Consider the following 18705-nt stretch of genomic DNA (forward strand, 5'->3'; position numbering starts at 1 on the left):
CTGTTGCTCTACAGACAAAATGAAGGATTGTTTATATTCTTTCATCATATTACTGTTCTAGATAAAGTACAGGAGGGACATACAAAAGAATGGTATAACCTACCTTAGCAGTGTAAAAGTTGAGAAATTTATATTATATACACATCATGTTCTGAAAATAAAGACAATGATTGCGTCCTTCTCTTCTTGTCTCAATTTGTTGTGCACTCCCACATATAAACAAACATTTACTTGCATGAAAAGATTCACTGCCAATAATATTATGAGAAGAAAATAGATTTTTTACTATTTTCCAGATGTTACTCGACGACAATCTTGGATTTGGCCCCCGAAAAGTTATATTTCATATTTTGTGACTTAACCCTAAAATATAACAATCTGGAATGGTAATATATGACATCCTTGACCTTCAAAACGTATATTTTGCCCCAAAAATCATAAAAATCGGACATGTAGAACCAAAGATATGCAATTTTTGATATACTGGAAGTAGCATGGCGGCCATTTTGAATTTTCGCATCTGGCCGAGTTCGCCCACATTTTCACGAGGTTCACCCCAGCTCATTTTAATCAGCACCCTCAAATTGACTAAAATCAACCTTGAAACCTTGGTCCCGGAAAAACGGTCACGGGGCCCTATTGTGGGAACTCTACTATAGCTAACGACACGGATTCCAAATATCCAGGGGTATTGTGTTGTTGTTGTTTCCTATTCTCTCACGTGCACACGTTAAGTATGAAGCTCACTGCGTTCGCTCGTATTTTTTTTTTAGCAGCGTCTCGCGTAGCGAACGCTGCTCAGAGAGCTCGGCGATGTTGTTGTTGTTGTTGTTGTTCTTCTTCTTCTTCTTCTTGTTGTGAAGACAAAAACTTAATCTCGAGGATTCGGCTCTTGTATATATATAAGATCCGGATCTCCTTAAATACTGAGCACATGTACACATCCTCACATAGACGGTGCCTTTTGAGAGCGTCTATCATGAACTTTTAAATATATTCGAACATTTGCTTTAAAGTTTCGAAAAGTTCACGTTACTATTTAATGATTATTCCATTTATCGTATTGTAATTCCGTAAATACATTATTTATTTCCTAAATACACGATATATCGTAAATACGTAAAGACATTATGACGCGTTTCGCAATTGGCTTAATCAAGGCACGTGACGAATATCGGAAGTTGTTGTTGTTTTTTTTAAAAAAAATTTAATTTTTTTTTTTTTAGCCGACGAAATCTTTAGGACGCTGCTCGTGGACACATTTGTCCTTGTTTTAGATGAGATCCTGTTCCAGGCGGTGTAGTTGTCGTTGTGAAGGTAATGTTGAGGTAATATAATTTTTTTAGATGAGATCCTGTTCTAGGCGGTGTAGTTGTCGTTGTGAAGGTAAGTTGAGGATTTTTTTTTTTCAGATGAGATCCTGTTCTCGGCGGTGTAGTTGTCGTTGTGAAGGTAATGTTGAGGTAATATAATTTTTTTAGATGAGATCCTGTTCTCGGTGGTGTAGTTGTTGTTGTGAAGGTAATGTTGAGGATTTTTTTTTTTTCAGATGAGATCCTGTTCTCGGCGGTGTAGTTGTTGTTGTGAAGGTAATGTTGAGGTAATAGGTAAAGTCAGAAGCGAATGTTAGAATAATTCTACGTTCGCTTCTTGGCTTTGCCTATTCCATATTAATCTTTAACATATGTACGTTCTTTGGACCTGTCGACCACTGAATTTGAAGAGAGGGGGAATGACCTTTCACCTCTTCCCCGGTTGAGGCTTCCCTGGATCCTCTCACAATGACTTCTACCTCCACTAAGGTAAGATTGAGCGAAAGATGCGTTTAAATTCGTCGTTATTCGTCATTCGTCATTCATTTTGGATTCGCTGTCCTCCTGGAGAGAATTTATAAAAATTAAATATATATTATACATCCTCCTAGTCCTTCAAGACCACTGACCATGGTCACCTTATGCTTTCTTCCATACCCACTCCTGCTCTCTTCTCCTTGACGACCTCCCACTCATGCACTCGTGTGCGAGCGATCCCTCTGATACCCTCTCGATGTGTGAACCTGCTTTCTGTGATTTCGCTCCTTCGTGACCTATTCAAACGAGTCGCGAACCGTCGGTGTTTTGCGGTGTTCTGCAGGTGGGAGAAATCTTTTCTGCTGCTGGTGCAGCATTTAGTAAACTGGGAGAGCTCACAATGCAACTGCATCCTGTTGTTGAAGGATCACCATCTGGGTGAGCTGAAAAAGATACTCCAGAAATGTTTATAAATTACATTCTGGTTCATAGTTCAGTTTACATTAAAACCACCATCTCGTTCTTCTTACTTTAATGGTATTATGAATAAATTTTGTATTGTATTGGGTCCACACTTCTACCTCTTGCAATATATATATATATATATATATATATATATATAATATATAGTATGTATGTACATGTGTATATTGTTGCGGGGCCAGACGTCGGCTGCCAGCACGACCGCCAGATGGAGCTGCAGAGTCAGCTCGACCGATCGCCCGGAATTCAGATCGTACCTTTTTTGCAAAACTCCGGAAAGTACGGGTTCCTTTTTGGACCCAAGTTCGCCAATAGACAGACCACGTGGGGTAGGGTCGATTGCCAATTTCAATTTACCTAAATACCCACGTGGTTCAACCTACCAGGGAAATTCACCCTCGACGGCTCCCGTATGGAACGAGCCGCTTAGCATACCCGTTCCATGTGCGATCCGAGCAGTTTGATCTCCGAGATCCGTCGGCCCCAAATATCCCGTTACAACGGCAATGGCCTGGCTAATTTTCCAACACACAGCACGCAAAGCCAATGAAGGAATAGACACGAACGAGCTGAAACATTTCACAAATGGGGATGTTTATTTACAATGGGGGTGGGCGGGGGGGGTACATAAGGGCAGAGTTAAACTGAGTAATAATAAATGCACGTATATACATGCAAAAAGTACTTGTACAGTTCACTACTTAACAGACTGGCGCCACGAACACACGTACGCACACCTCCAAAGAAGTGGTGGCTACAGCCTTTATTGAGGCCTTCAGCTTGGAGGGATAGAACGAGCTGAAGACCAGGGTCTATCTCGGACCTGTCCACCTCGTGTGGTCTTCGCGTAGACCCGGGCACCAGCGAGAGGTGAGCGGAACCCAGACACCGGCGAGTGACCTTTGCTGTTCTTGCGGGGGATGATGTCCCTCAAGCTCGCCCATTCGCCGAGAGCGGCACGGCGCCCAACCCTTGCGGTCCTTGTCAGGGACTGGCGTCTCTCGAGCTCTCGATCGTGAGGAGGAGGAAAAAGACGACGACGACCAAGACTAGCAGCCCAGGTTCCAGACCAGCTCAGACCGATTGACTGACTCCCTTTTTATGTGCTCCGGCGCGGCTCGACCCCTCCCCCACTCGGCGCGCTGCCCAGCGCATCGGTGCGTGGGGGCATGACCCTCCCCCACTGAGAGTGCGGAGAATCCGGGAGCAGAGGGTTGTTGTTCTCTGCAGAGCCGTAGTAATCCGTTGCTGTCGTTGTTGCAGTCATTGCTGGTGGTGTTACAAATTAAAGGAAATCCAACTATTAGAAGTAACTCACAGTGCATGAACATTTATTTACCCATTAGACAAGGGAAAGGAAACTATCTATAAAACACATACTTACCGATATAACTGCTCTATAGGACCTGTATGTTGTGTGCTCATGGCTTCCAGATTCGCAACAATATATATATATATATATATATATATATATATATATATATATATATATATATATATATATATATATATATATATATGTATACAGTGAGAGAAACTCGTGTTTAGGTGGTTGTACAGTGCAAGTAAAATTAAGTAAATGCAAGTAATACCTTTGATTCACTTGCACTTTGTGCATGTAAAGCTCTGAAGCCATTTTAAACCTCCCTCCCATGTCCTGCCTAACCACTATACACCAGGAGCTCTGATTGGTCAAACTGACTCAGGTCGACCAATCACAGGGGACTTTATATACAGAAGTTGCTCACGACTTTACTTCAAATCTAGGTAATTTAAGCAACATTTGCTTCAAATATATAGTAGATTATGTCTCAATAATGATTTGAGACAGAATAGTGATAAGATTTTGGTTAAATTACATACATATTTGTTTAAAAAAATGACACTTGAACCAAGGAGGAAGTGCAGCCTGCACCACCACCTACATCCTGGCCATACTTTCTGAAGCAAACCAAAACATGACTTGGGCTTGAATACTCTGTAAAATACAGCTGTAAATGGGCTACAAATACTTTCCAAGTAAGTTTCTTTTGTTAAACAATGTTCCTGTGAAAGTATAAATGATATTGTTGTCCCAATTGAGGCCTGAGACGAAAAAAGATAGAATCATTTGAGAATTTTATAATGGGGTTAATTGGAGGCATTGGCCAATATTTATAATGGAATTTTTGTTAATATTCACCTGAAACATTGCTCAGATTTTATTTTTGAATATGTCTTGGAATAAAATAAATGGAAGAATTTTTGGGGCATTCCAATTAAAAACAGAAAAATATTATTGTAATAAAATTTACGATCACAAGCTATAAAATAATTTTTTCTGCTTTAACTCCATGCTTGGATATCTTTAATATTTTCTTATTTATTCATATTTCTTTAACTTTTTGTGGAAAGGCAAAATATTTCATCATTCTTTTAGTTGCATTTTGTATGTAGTGACTTGAAAGTAATCTTCTCACTCATTTTCAGGTGAACACTGCCCAAAATGCCTCTGAAGAAAGTCAAGTAAGCAAGTTTATTTGCATACAAGTTCAAGCGCTCTGCAACATCAGAAAAAGTGGCCAATCTATCACTGAACATGATAAACACAAAAGTCCATCTGTAGAAGCTGATGGTGCTTGTGAGGTTCAAAATGATTCTGTTGGAACTGGTTCCCCGAACACCATGAACCTGAAAGTGACATTGTTTCTGGGTCAAGTGACTCCTCTACAAAAACTTTCCCTCCAAAGAAAGCCAAATCTGACAAGGAGGCTAAGGAATATCACTTTCAAAAAAGCTGGTATGTACACCTACCCTGATGGGTAAGAAAGACAGTGGCTGAAATATGATGAACAAATGAAAATCATGACATGTGAGTACTGCATTGAGCTTTATCAAAATCAAAGTGGAGGTAGCAGTATGATTGGTGGATTGGTTCCGTGGTGGAACCACTGGAAGCAATTTCATCCTGGGTTGCAGCACACTGCGCTATACAAGTGTTCTGGCACATGAAAAGGCAGCAAATCACCAAAAGGCATGTGAAGCTTACTTCGCTAAGAGGGCTGCCCCATTTAAGACTCCAATTGGGAAGGGATTCAGGAAAATGGATGAAAAGGAGTTGGAGAAAAGAAAATTCCAGTTTGTTACAGCTTGATATTTAGCTCAACAGGAACTACCACTGTCCCATTTTCAGCCCCTGTTGGCACTGCAAGACAAAAACTTTAATGCCAACCTGTGTAGCAACTATGCCAATGAAAAACAGTGTAAATACCTCATTGAATATATTGCAGAAGTCCTACGAAATGAAATTGCAGAGATGTTTAAGAAGAATGACTTCTTCAGTATACTCAATGATTCATCATCAGATTCTGGAGTTAATGAACAAGAAGTGGTTTATGCAAGAACACTGAATGAAACTTGTGAGCCTGTGACAAAGAGAGACAGACTTGTTCGCTGTACTGTTGATGGTGCATCAGTCATGACTGGCAGGCTGAATGGAATGGTGAAACAAGTGCAGGAAGATGTTCCTCACTTAATTGGAATTCACTTGGAGAAGCATATGTCTGGAGGCACAGAGTGGAAAGGGATTCCACTTCACACAGCAAACACAAGAAGGGATATTGGTTCTCCCATCTCAAAGGTAGTTTCTGATGGAGCAAAACTGCTGGAGTCAATCAAACAGGAAATTGACAGAAGGTTTGAAAGTATGACCCTCCACAATAAAAGTGTGCTGAAGTCATTCAGCCATCTGTTTGAACCCAAATGCTGGCCAGTGGACAAAACAGAATATTCCACTTATAGAGATGAGGAGCTTGAGGTTCTTCAAGGACATTATGGTTCCTTGCTGGACAAGAAAGGATATGATGGTTCTCTGGCAACTTTGAGAAATGAAATGACTGAACTCATGCTCACTGTGAGCATTCTGCATCAGCCAACATACAGGATGACCTTCAGAATGTGGTCACCATTCCTTGTAATGAACAAAAGTCAAGATGTTCAAACCTTGAAGAACATTCTGACCTTGTTACGCATCTACATGGTCATTCCCAGCAGCACTGCTGAAGCTGAACGAGGGTTTTCTCTGATGCAGAGAATCAAAAATGACCATCGTTCATGTCTCTCAGGTTCCACATTGACTGATCTGATGATGGTTAAGCTCTGTGCCCCAGACTCGGATTCATTTGACCCAGTGCCAAGTATCTCCATGTGGTACACTAGTGGGAAGAGACGTCTCCAAAGGCGGCATTCCACAATGTCCAAGGTTGCCCAGGCTGCACTTTCTACTCCAGAGGATGATTCAGAGAATGATAATGAGGAAGATGCTGAGAATCAACAAACTCAGAGTGATTCTGAGTGAATGTAATTGAATCAGTTGGACTGATTTGCTGGACACATTTAATGAGTGACTCGAAAAATCAAGCCATGGAAATTTGGAAAAGTCTTGAGAAAACAATGTAATTAATTTTTCCTTTCATAGATGGCAAAACATTACTGTGACTAGTTTGCAGATATTAACTAGCCAAATAAATCATTTTGACCAGTATTATGTCTCCCGAACACTAATTAACTTGATAAAATTAGCTTTCTAATGACTAGTCTCACTCGAACATTTTGAGACTGTGACATCCTGGGAACCTACATTGTAGAATGAATGAAGGTGCTACTTTTACTTTGCAGGGGCTACTCAGTGTTTATTTTAACTTGAATGATGTAGCCGAGTACATTAACCAAAGTTTGAAACTGATGTTCATGATGTTAAATTAGATGCATTAGATAGCAGTAGATAATATTAGACATTAGTTATTAATTTGGTATTACACTGTGGACATTCCAAATCAAACTGACCAGGAGTTACGGAATGATGAAAAGGACACTCCTGAGATTATTTGGAAGCTTGATTTCTAGTATTTGTTATATTTTGTTGACATTTTAATACTAGTCAGTTAATATTATTTGAAGAAAATGTCAGAGCTGTTAGGCTACAAGATGTTTTGATTTTGATAAAGTACAGTCTTACACAATGCCAAGGCGACAAGACTTATTTAATTTATCATGTTCATACAGTTATTGAATCAGGTATAATAAATCATTGTAATTTGAATGTGTAAAATTCACTGGTTTGCTTGGTAGATATTGGAACATTTTTATGGTTTAGAAACTATAAGGATATGATTTATAACTAGCTCATAATGTCAAGAAATGGCAAGAGCCAAAGCCAGCATAAAACATGTTCACTTGAGATCCCTAAGTTACAATTGTATTGTGATATACATATTTTTTGGTTTTTGTTTGCATGATTAAACAGGTTAAAAAATACAGAACACAAATGCTCCAGTCTTGAATTTTATTGAATATATCATATTGACTAGGTAATTATGTATTTCATATTATTACATCATGTATATTATATCATGCAAAACGATTTTGAAATATGCCATTTGACAGCTATCAGCGAATCTCAACCAGTAAAAATGGTTTTGTTTATAAACTTGGCATAATTCTTTATACTTGACTCTCGAAATATATTAAATTTGATAAACAATGCAAAATTCACACACTCTTAAAAAAAATAAAAAATAAAACACCTAATTTTTAATGTGCAAGTAAAAATTGCTGTGTGCAAGTGAAATGACACATGAACTTGCACAAGGGGCAAGTGATTTTTAGGTCATCTCTACCGAGATGACCTAATAAAGCCGGACCAAATGTCCGTCCGTCCGTACGTCCGTCAACAATTTTTCTTTCCAATCTTGATGAAACTTAGTATGTGGGTAGAGGTCGATGAGTGTTGCACAACGATATAACTTTTGTCCAGGTTCAAGGTCAGGGTCAAGGTCACGAGGTCACGTAAGTTATAAAAATCGCCATTTTCAAAACGTATCTCGTCTGCCATTCTACAAGATATTCGGCAACTGTTTATTGATTATAATAGTAAAAAATATTATCTTGTATTTAACTGGACAGATTTTTTAATTTCCGTCCCGTTTGGCCGCAACGTAACCTGGAAGATGGTCAAAAACACCTCCCAATACAAAGAAAACTTTTACTTCCGATCTTGATGAAATTTGGTATGTGGGTAGAGGTCGATGAGTGATACCCAACGATATATTTTTTCCCGGATTCGAGGTCAGGGTCAAGGTCACGAAAGTTGTGAAATTCGCCATTTTCAAAACCTATCTAGTCTCATTTTAGGAGATATCTGGCAACGGTTCATCGATTATGATAGTAAAAAACATTATAGAGATGACCGTCACCCCCACACGGGGGTAATTTTTTTCATGAGTTTCTATCCCTGTATCTGTATATGTGTGTATATATATATATATATATATATATATATATATATATATATATATATATATATATATATATATATATATATATATATATATATATACAGTATTCTACGATTTCTCGCGGGGGTTACGTTCCAAAACCTCCCCGCGCTAAGTGAAAATCCGCGATGAATGGACGCCTCCCCCCAAAAATCGACTCGTCTGGTCTGGTCGGTTTGGGAGTGATCGGGTTTGAGGTGCCTGAGATCAACTCGTCTGGTCTGGTCGGTTTGGCAGTGATCGGGTTTGAGGTGCCGGAGATCGACTCGTCTGGTCTGGTCGGTTTGGCAGTGATTGGGTTTGAGGTGCCGGAGATCGACTCGTCTGGTCTGGTCGGTTTTGAGGTGCTGGGTACGAGCAGTGCTCGTCCAACGGCGGCAAACCTTTTTCCTTCCCGAAGCATATCGAGCACCTTAACCTTCTCCTGGAGCATCAGGACTTTCCTCTGGCACTTCGGTTCCTTGCCAGAAGCTTTAGAAGGTGCAGGGCGTTTGGGCAGCATCGTGGGGCTTGAAGAAAAAACGTAGAAAATATTCGAAGTTCACAAGCGAACCTTGTCTCGTGCGTTGTGTGACTAGTCGAGCACCACGCGTTATAATTTATTGCTTAAATAATTTATATTTTATATATTATGACCGCGATGTACCGGGGGAATCCGCAGAAAAAATTAGTTACATTCCAAGGGAAAACCCGCGATGAACCGGGGGCGCGATAGGTGAACCGCAATAAAGCGGGTGTTGACTGTATATGTATATGTATCATTAAAATTATAACTAGAACAACAAAATTTGTATCCCACTGATCGACCGGATCTACATCCGGATCTTCACCAAAATCCAATTTAATCTTCCTCGTCACCCACCCAAGCTGTCTACAAGGTTTCGTCCGAAACCGTCTTTCTGTGTGTGAGCAGCATCTCAAAAAGTTAGACAGACAGACAGGAGTGAAAACATAACCTCTGTCCCCCTTCTGTGGCAGAAGTAATTAATATAATTTATTCCTTTCAACTTTTTTTTTTATTCCTTTTTTTGGTAATGGATCTAGTTTGCTGGTTTTTTTTTTTTTTTTTTGCTTGTTCATTCCAGCACCCATTTCTTTCACACTTTCTTACAATCCAATGGTACTTGCAAGTAAAGCCAGAAACAGTTAAGTTTGCAATTCAACAAAACACTTGCTAACTAGAGGGGGAGCACTCGGTAGAGTGCAAAACCTCCGCCGCCAATACTGCTGGGTCACTCAAGTGAACCTTATATCTTATTCATTAAATATGTCAACAGTGCTGACAGAGTTATAGTTCTTTTCTCCAACATTTTTTTTTTTTGGGGGGGGGGGGGGGTGGTGTGGAAATCACTTAAAACGTAGAAATGCAAAAAAAAGAAATCGAAATTTTGTTGAAAAAAAAAAAGTTGCAAAAATATTTTTTCTCTAACAATTTTTTTTTGGGGGGGGGGGGGTTGGAAATCACTTAAAACATGTAGAAATGCAAAAAAAAAAAAAAAAAATTTTCTCTAACAATTTTTTTTTGGGGCGGGGGTCCAAAATTTGGGGCGGTACCAAGTCCAAAATTTAATGGCATGATCCTTAGACCATACCTAACCCCCCCCCACCCCACCAAGTTTCGTCGAAATCCGTCGAGGAGTTTTTCCGGAATACTGTTAACAAACAAACAAACAGACAAACGGGGGTGAAAACGGTAACCTCCGATCTTCGATGACGGAGGTTAACAATGGAACTTTAACTTTTGACATGTGTGTGTGTAAATATATATATATATATATATATATATATATATATATATATATATATATATATATATATATATATATATATATATATATATATATATAATGAAACGCAAAAGAAACTTACCACTTTTTAAACCTTTAAATATCAACAATAACACTGCGTGTAGTAATTGTGTGAACTTATTTGTGGACAATGGTGTCCTCACTGTCAGACAAAAAGGTCACGGATGGTCACTTGAACCTTCAGTTGTCACTTCATAGCACAGCTGTTGAACAGCCGTTTTGACTGTCAGTGATAAGCGAAGGGGTACGGGATGATTTTAATGAGCTGCACGTGATGTCTTGATATTTGGCTTTAAAAAGGCCAGTGCAAAATGGGCATTTCAATCAACATGGCACGATTGTCAAGGGATCAACGGCAGCATGCCTTGGGCAATGCTGCAAGGCGGACTGAGTTACTGTGAGGTGGCACGTCGCCTTGGCTGTTCACACCAGACGATATCGGCCCTGGTGGACAGAGACACCCTACACAACTCTGCAGATGACAGACCTCGATCAGGGAGGCCAAGAGTCGGGCAGAGCTGCTTCAGACATTGAGGACTGAGTGGGACAGAATCCAACAGCAATCCATCCAAAGACTGGTCGGCAGTATGTGCCGACGATGCACTGCCTGTATCCAAAATTATGGTGGCCACATACAATGGGGGGGGTGGGTGGCAAAAGAGACAGAGACAGCAATGTAAAAGGTGGGGGGGGTGGGTGGCAAAAGAGACAGAGACAGCAATGTAAAAGGTGGGGGGAGAGTGTGTTGCAGGTCGTGGGGGGGGGGGTGGGTGGCAAAAGAGACAGAGACAGCAATGTAAAAGGTGGGGGAGAGTGTGTTGCAGGTCGTGGGGGGGAGAGAGAGTTCAATGCAAGAGGTGGGGGGGGGGGAGAGTTCAATGCAAGAGGTGGGGGGAGAGTTCATTGCAAGAGGAAGGGGGGAGGAGTGCAATGCAATAGGTGGGGGGTAGAGAATGCAATGCAAAAGGTGGGGGGCAGAGTGCAATGTGAGAGGTCGGGGGGAGAGAAGAGGGTGGTGGTGAGTGGCGGTAGAGATTGACTGGGACGGTGGAGGGGGGGGCAGAATGAGTGAGGGAGAGTATTGCCGGGGGGGTCGAAAGCTCCTGGGGAAGGAGGGTGTTGGGGGAGAGAAGAGAAGCTAGTCATGTTTTGATTTTTTTGTTGTATCCTGTTGGTTTATTCGAGCGTTTTTGTGCTGGTCTCAATTTTGTCATTGGTTTTGAATTTTGCTTTTGTGACAGAGCCAGCACATCCATTGTGTGACGTCACCTTTCTCTCCGCAGTTTGATGAGAAATATCCACCCTCTCCCACCACAATGCACAGCGTTTATCTTTGTTCTGTCATTTTTACATGCTGAGTGTTGAGAAAGGAAGAACGTACCATTTCAATACAAGTCTTTGCTACAACTCTGCCGGGGTTGTATTCGAAGTGCCGACTTCTCAGACTCAGAGTGGCCACTCTAGTTGCACCGCTTCGAAGTCTGGTTTATTGTTGAGACCAAAGGGATTTTGCGTTGTATTTTCCTGTTGGGATGGTCATAATATCGCAATTGGGTTTACGAACATAATGCCTGGTGTTGGCTTAATAGTTAGAGTGGTGGGCTTGAGAGTCTAGGATCCCACTCAGCTGTTGAATTAATACCAGGTGGGGTTGACTCTGCCTGTCATCCTTCCGAGGTCGGCAAAATGAGTGCCAGCTTGCTGGTATCCTGTGTCGGAGTGGCGACCTGTCCAGGATTGTGTGCAATAGCCAAGGAGACTGCTTAAGCAGCACCAACGCTCTGCACAGAGTATGGTCCCAATGGATGGATGGATAGCATGGTGTGACTCAATGATGGCTACCTACCTGGGTGCTCTCTGTAGTATTGCTTGGTAATCAATTAAAGAAAGTATAATTATCACCTTTATATCCATATGCTTGAGGGTCGATTCAAACTCTGCTGGGTTTTTAGTACTCCCTTTTGAATGTTTTAATAACCGTTTCAGCATTTGGTCATTGTAGTTTTTTTTGTTTTGTTTTTAAATGTTTTTCTTTCATAAGGTACTCGTATTTGTAAAATTATGCCAGAAGATCGTGCGATTTGTTATTGGGCGAGCATTCACTGAAAATCACAATGGTTAACTCCTGGTAGTTTTGTGGCCGCAATGATTCCCTCCACCTTGTGGGATTTCCTGGGAAACTCGAAGCCTGCCTCTCGGCAGGCATTTATAGCTTCGTTAAGGCGCTGGCGATAACTCGCCTACTCTTTGTGATAGACGTGGAGTAATCTTTAACGGCCAACATCCTTAATCCTGGCAAACGGGTCCTCCGTCCTAACATTTCTTGTTTTGTTTTCTGAAGTATGAGGTGAGTGTTTACATGTTGAGAGTCAAGCGAGTCATCCGCGTGGAATATACTAGCCTCATGTGGAATATCCTGGCCGTCCCTAGTGCCAAGTGGACAGCTGAGGAAGTTCGAATGCTGCACGAAGCTGTGGAGCGGTTTGGCAACGAATTGAACTCCATCAGCCAGATAATCAGGGAGCGAACAGTGTGAGCATTGCTGACTTCATCTCACCTTATCTTACGTGCTTTTCCTCTTTTTCTTTTCCTCCTTATTTAATAATTTTGTCTCCTTTTATTTTTATTTTATTCGATCAGTTTCCTCCTTTTTTTTTTGTTTTGTTAAATTGCCATCAAATGCTTCTTGCTTTCATTCTTCTCCCTTAACGAGTAAATTATTTGCTTTCCTTCTTCGTTTAACATCACCTCCAACACCATATCCCTTATTCAATAAGAGTCACTGTTATTTGAACAGCATTTCCTCCAGTTCCTCTGTATTAATAATGGTAAATAAATAGACCGAGATGATTCTGATCTTTATTTTGTTGACACGAGTTCCCTTATAAGGTACTTCAACGCAGGAGGAGGCCATTTGGCCCATCAAGCCTGTGCCGTGGTTTTTTGTCCATACTCTATCCAGTTTCAATGCGGAGCCTCAAGCAAGGAAGCAGGCACTTTGCATTTTTGAAGTCTTTCATGTGATGAGGGTTTGAACCGCCGACCTCTCAGGCTCGGAAGGGGTGGAATGCTGTGTCATCCTTGCATCACTGAATATAGTTGCAAATTGTGTAAGAGTACAAACGAGTCGTTTAGATTTTTTTTATTGTGGGTGGTTACATCATCGATGTTTGGCTCAAAAATGAGTGTTTTTTTTTTACTTGATCAAGAGCCACGCATGAATCTTCCTTTTAAAACCTTTTGAAACGAATTTATTTATTTTATTCTTCTATGGATAAAATAAATAAATTCTTTCTTCTTTTGATGCATTTTCTGGCCTGGGTTTGATTCGTTGACCCAGTGATTAAACTGCATGCAGGGAGATGCGCTGTGTGCCTCGTCCATCGAATGGACAATAGGCCAGAGGGCCCGTCTGTCGCCATCTGCTGCTGGTAATTTGAGGACGCTAAAGATTCCATGGTGTCTTTCACGAAGAGTAGGCGAGTTATTGCCGGCACCCTTTTTTTTTTGTATACCTTGTCGAGGCTCGTATGAGAGCTAACACACAACTCACAGCAAGGGGGCATGATACAAGAGGGGCAGGAGTGGAAGGGACAAAACAGTGGGGAACAGACACATTAGGTGAACTGTGGAAGGGAGAGGGATGGGGATGGGACGGGGAACATGGCGAAGAGAAGATGGACATTACAGGGACATTCAGGAAGGAAAGCAGGGGAATTGAAGGAAGTGGGCTTTGGTGGATTATCGGGAGTAGAAAAGATCGAGGATTTGGATGGGGGAAGATAAGAGGTGGTGGTGAACAGCTGTTTTGAAAGCCTGGAGGGAAGAATGGGAAAGAATAGAGTGAGGAAGTTTATTCCAAAGGCGGGAAAAAAGAGGAATGAAAGAGTGAAGATGAGCAGCGATTCGTGATTTTGGTAGTTTTACCAGAAGGGGGTTGTTGGCTGACCTTGAGCGCCCTGTGGAAATGTGGTGGGGACAAATCGCAGAGAGAGCAGGGGGGGGGCAAGGCTGGAGAGGAGTCGGTAGAGGACAGAAAGACCACCGACCAACCTGCGGTGATTGAGTGAGAGGCCCAAAGACTCAGCTTCATTGCGGGAGATGCCGATGATCTTAAATGCCCTGGTTTTGACAGCATGAAGCCGAGAAAGGTGGGAGGCAGGAGCACCAGCCCAGAGGGGAGAGCAGTACTCCATCAGGCTATGGACAAAAGCTTTGTAAGTGGTCAGGAGCTCAAGAGGGCCGAGGAAGGACTTCGCACGACGGAGGATTCCCAGTCGGCGACTGGCTTTTGAGGTGAGGTTGGAAATGTGACTTTCTCAGGAAAGGTCATGGCAGATAGTGAGACCCAGAAGCTTGAAAGAAAAGACTTCTTCCAGAGGATTGTTGAGAAAGTGGATGGGGGGGGGGTTCTAAACGGTCCTTTCAAAGAGACATAGTGAGAGTGTGAGATTTGTCTGAATTGAAAGACATGTTCCACGTGTTGGACCAGTTTGTGATTTTATCTAGATCTGCAGTGAGCGAAGAAGCTGCTGCTTGCCGGTCTGAAGGATGACAGATGGTACGGCAGAGGGTGGAGTCGTCGGCAAAGGGAAATAGAGGATTTTCCAGAGAGTCAGAGAGATAATTGATGAAAACCAGAAAAAGAACAGTGCCCAGAACGCTACCTTGAGGAACTCCAGCCTGCACAGGAAGAGGGGATGAAAGAACTCCATTTAGGGCCACACGTTGACTGCGACAGGAGAGGAAGTCTGCGAGCCATGAGGGGAGATGGCCTTGAATACCATGGGAAGAGAGTTTGGTGAGTAGTGCAGGGTGCCAGACTGTGTCAAAAGCAGGTGATATGTCCAGGGATACGGCTCGGATTTCCTGTCTGGTATTGAGGACCTCCATCCATTGATGGGAGAGCAGAAGCAGCATATCCAGGGTAGAGTGACCTGGTCTGAAAGCAAATTGATGATTGGAAATCAAGCCATTGGAGAAGAGGAAGGATTTCATGTCTGAAGCGATGATGGATTCCATAACCTTGCTGATGATTGGGAGAAGGCTGATTGGTCTGTAGTTACAGGGATCTGTTTTTGCACCTTTTATATGCAGGGCAGTGATGTTAGCAGATTTCCAAGCAGATGGCAGATGACCTTGGGCAAATGAGAGGGTGAATAGAACAGAGAGAGGGTGAGCAAGAGCAGAAGAGCAGGCTTTGAGGACACGTGGGCTGATGCCGTCTGGACCGGTTGCAGAATCTGACTCGAGGTTTGAAAGCAAGCTCTCCACCTTGTCAGGAGAAAAGGATACAGAGTCCAGGGACAGTTGGGTGCGACTGGGTAAAGTGGGTAGAGAAAGTGATGGGTTTAGGACACAAGATTTAGCTGCAAACACCGAGTTTAGACATTCAGCTTTATCACGTGTGGTATCAGCAGTGCGGCCATTTGAGGTAAGGGAGGGGATGGAGGGGGAACATACACCAGAAACAGATTTGATTAAACGCCACCAGGATTTTGAGGAGGGAGAGAGGTTTGAGAGTTCAGACTTGAGATGAGAAAGATGTTGTTTTCTGGCTCTCCTGAGGATAGAAACACACTTGTTCCGAGCTTTGTGGAAGGAACTGAGATTGCCCTCAGTTGGGTTTGCTTTCCATGAAGCAAAGGCAAGTTGTTTCAGGACAACTTCCTCGCCACAAGCTTCAGTAAACCAAGGGCGGGAGGAAAGGTAGGACAACTGAACACGAGAGGGGATAAATCTGTGCATGAGGGAGAGCAAGTTTCTTTGAAAGAATTCCCAGGATGAGTTGATGTTTGAGAAAGTAGCGATAGGAGACCAGTCTGTAAGTTTGATGGTTGCTCGGAGACCCTGCCAGTCGGCTTGAGTGAAATGCCAGACTCAACGGCGGTGAGGTGGTTCTCTGATAACAGCCAGAGAGATGTCCACTTTGACAAGGACATGGTCAGAAGAACCGATTGGACAGAAGGAAGAGCAGCAGATATTGTCAGGGAAATTTGTCAAAATCAGATCCAGAAGAGATGGAGTACCATTGGTTGAGATCCGGGTCGGGAAGTTGACAGATTGAGTCAGTCCTAATGAGTCGCAGAAAGCTTTTGCTGAGGTGCCATGGCAGGTGAGAGAGGTACCCACACCTAGCCAACTGGCGTGATGACAATTGAAGTCACCACATAAGAGGAAGAGAGAGTTTGGATGAGAAGATAGAAGATTGTCCATGTTTTCGGATAGTGAGGTGTAGATGGAGTCATCACTGTTCGGTGGACGGTACAGTACACATATAAACATGAGGTGGGAGTGGAGGGAAGCCAAAGCCAGAGGTATTCCTGGGGGTGTGGGGGAGTGAGAGCAGTGCATGGAGAGTGAGGAATAGAGTCTTTGATGAAGAGAGCAACACCTCCACCAGGATGAGGCTCAGGTCTGTCATACCGTAAGAGGGAGTAACCGGGGAGAGATACTTGGGAGTCAGACACGTCTTGGGAGAGGAAAGTTTCTGTTAGGCAGATAATGTCTGGTTTGTCAGTGGCAACCTGTATGGAAAGATCTGAAAGGTTTGAGCGAAGGCCCCGGATATTTGAGGTCCACACTTTTAATGAAGAGGTAGGGGAGGAGGCTTTGGGTGCAGGAGGTGGATGGGGAGGGGGAGGGTAGGACAAGGGACGAGGGGGGAGGTAAGGAGAGTTGTTGAAAGAGTGTGGGGTATTGCAGAATAGCGAGGGGAGGGGCCGAATGAGGAGGAGAAAAGGCTCTGTGGTGCTGGGGGAGAGGGGGGACAAGAGACAAGGAAGAAGGCAGTTGAGGATTTGAGGAGGTGGAGTGAAGAGATGGAGGTGAGAGGGCAGTGGAGGGAGGCAGCTTGGTGGATGAGAGGGGGGGGCAACTTTGAGAAGGATGAGTGAGGGGGATGAAAGGTGGGAGAAAGGTGAGGGCGGTATTTTTGAGAGAGGTGAGAGGGAGCCTTGGAGGGAGAAGAGTGGGATGGTTGCTTTGAGAGTGAGGGTGAGAGTGAGGGGTGAGGGGGTGATTTGCCACTGAAGTTGGAAAAAAAGAATGGTTGATGGAAAGCGAACATCTAATCCATGGCAAACTGTGGTTTTTAAAAGTTTTAGATCAGAGATGCGATTTAACACAATTCTTGATGGATGCAATGAAGGCGAATTCAGAGAATGGAGAGAAGAAGCGCTGTAATAGCTGGATTTTTTAGGCAAGGAATGAAGGAGAGCTCGAAATGAGAGCAGTCTGTTTAAATAGCAGAGTAGTGCATTATGAAACAGTAAAGAGTACCACATGTGTGAGAGAGGAAGATGAAGCTTTATAAGATCGTTTTTGTTGTTAATATTAATGTTTGAGAGAGTTCAACAGATTAGGTCATGGAAGTGTAGAAAAAAATCGAGGAAGAAGACGAGGAGGAAGTTAAGAGGAAGAAGAAGAAGAAGAATAAGAAGAAGAAGAAGAAGAAGAAGAAGAAGCAGAATCAGGAGAAGGTGAGCGTGTTGTTGTTGTTGTTGGGATTTTTTTTTTTTTTTTTTTTTGAGATAAGAAAGAGATTAGTTGGGAGAATGGGGGATGTTTGGAAAGTGGGGAGGATGAAAATTGAAGGTAATGGGGAGGATAGAAATTGAAGGTAATGGGGAGAAAAAAAAATGATCGAACACCGAGTGGACCCAGGAGGCCTCAAGCCTAGGCCAAGGCCTAGGCCTCAAACACCAGGTAAGAACGTCGACAAAAATACTCACAAAATAGCACGATTTTTGAAACAAAACCAAACTAGGAACACACAGTAACATGTAGGTGAGAAAATTATACAGTTAAAACGGGACAAATAACGACCGGAAACTTAACTTTGAAAACATCAGCAGGGAGCCCCGAAGGAGACCTCTCTTCGCTCCAAACCCTGAACAAATATCAAGTTTCTGTCCTGACTAATAGCTGGGAAGGCAACAGAAAACGACCCAGTATACCCCTTTGGCCAGGAACTGTTTTGTCAATACCAACACTATATCAAGAGTCTGCTGCAATTTTTTTGATTGATTGCTACACATTGTCACGTCAGACGATCCGTTAACACAGTCCACTGCGACGGGGGTATAATACCCCTGCGAAAACCCAAAATGTTGTTTCAGATACTGCGTTCAATATTGTAACACTATTCCCCAAGGATCACTTCAATCCGAGGCCGAACTTGGTGGCACAACATGCAACAGGAAAATGGTGGGAAAACGTCTCGGCTAAAATGGGGTTCGTTAAAAGTAATGATTGTGGGGCAAAAGGGTGACAGGATGCTCAAAATAGGACAGAACAAACCAAGCGGTT

The 18705-nt window shown here is 42.6% G+C and overlaps 1 protein-coding gene across 13 annotated transcripts in view; it reads left to right on the top strand.

Moving 5' to 3' along the window:
* Window positions 1-827: 827 nt before the first annotated feature.
* BACC1 (BPTF associated chromatin complex component 1) overlaps window positions 828-18705 on the top strand; it is a 57074-nt gene continuing 39196 nt past the window's right edge. For 8 of the 13 annotated variants that reach the window (XM_085860857.1, XM_085860856.1, XM_085860850.1 and 5 more), the window contains exons 1-3: window positions 1536-1802; window positions 2134-2228; window positions 12826-12927. In XM_085860857.1, the coding sequence (XP_085716983.1) occupies window positions 1782-1802; window positions 2134-2228; window positions 12826-12927 (218 nt within the window). In that variant the 5' untranslated portion in view covers window positions 1536-1781. Of the gene's footprint in view, window positions 1453-1515; window positions 1803-2133; window positions 2229-4742; window positions 7757-12825; window positions 12928-18705 lie in introns of those variants that run through there. The other 5 variants (XM_085860847.1, XM_085860851.1, XM_085860846.1 and 2 more) reach the window with 4 other exon arrangements.

This window comes from Eptatretus burgeri, chromosome 17 (genome assembly GCF_056783735.1).
Source record: "Eptatretus burgeri isolate ZD-2024b chromosome 17, Ebu_testis_v1, whole genome shotgun sequence".
In the NCBI taxonomy this organism is placed as follows: Eukaryota; Metazoa; Chordata; class Myxini; order Myxiniformes; family Myxinidae; genus Eptatretus; species Eptatretus burgeri.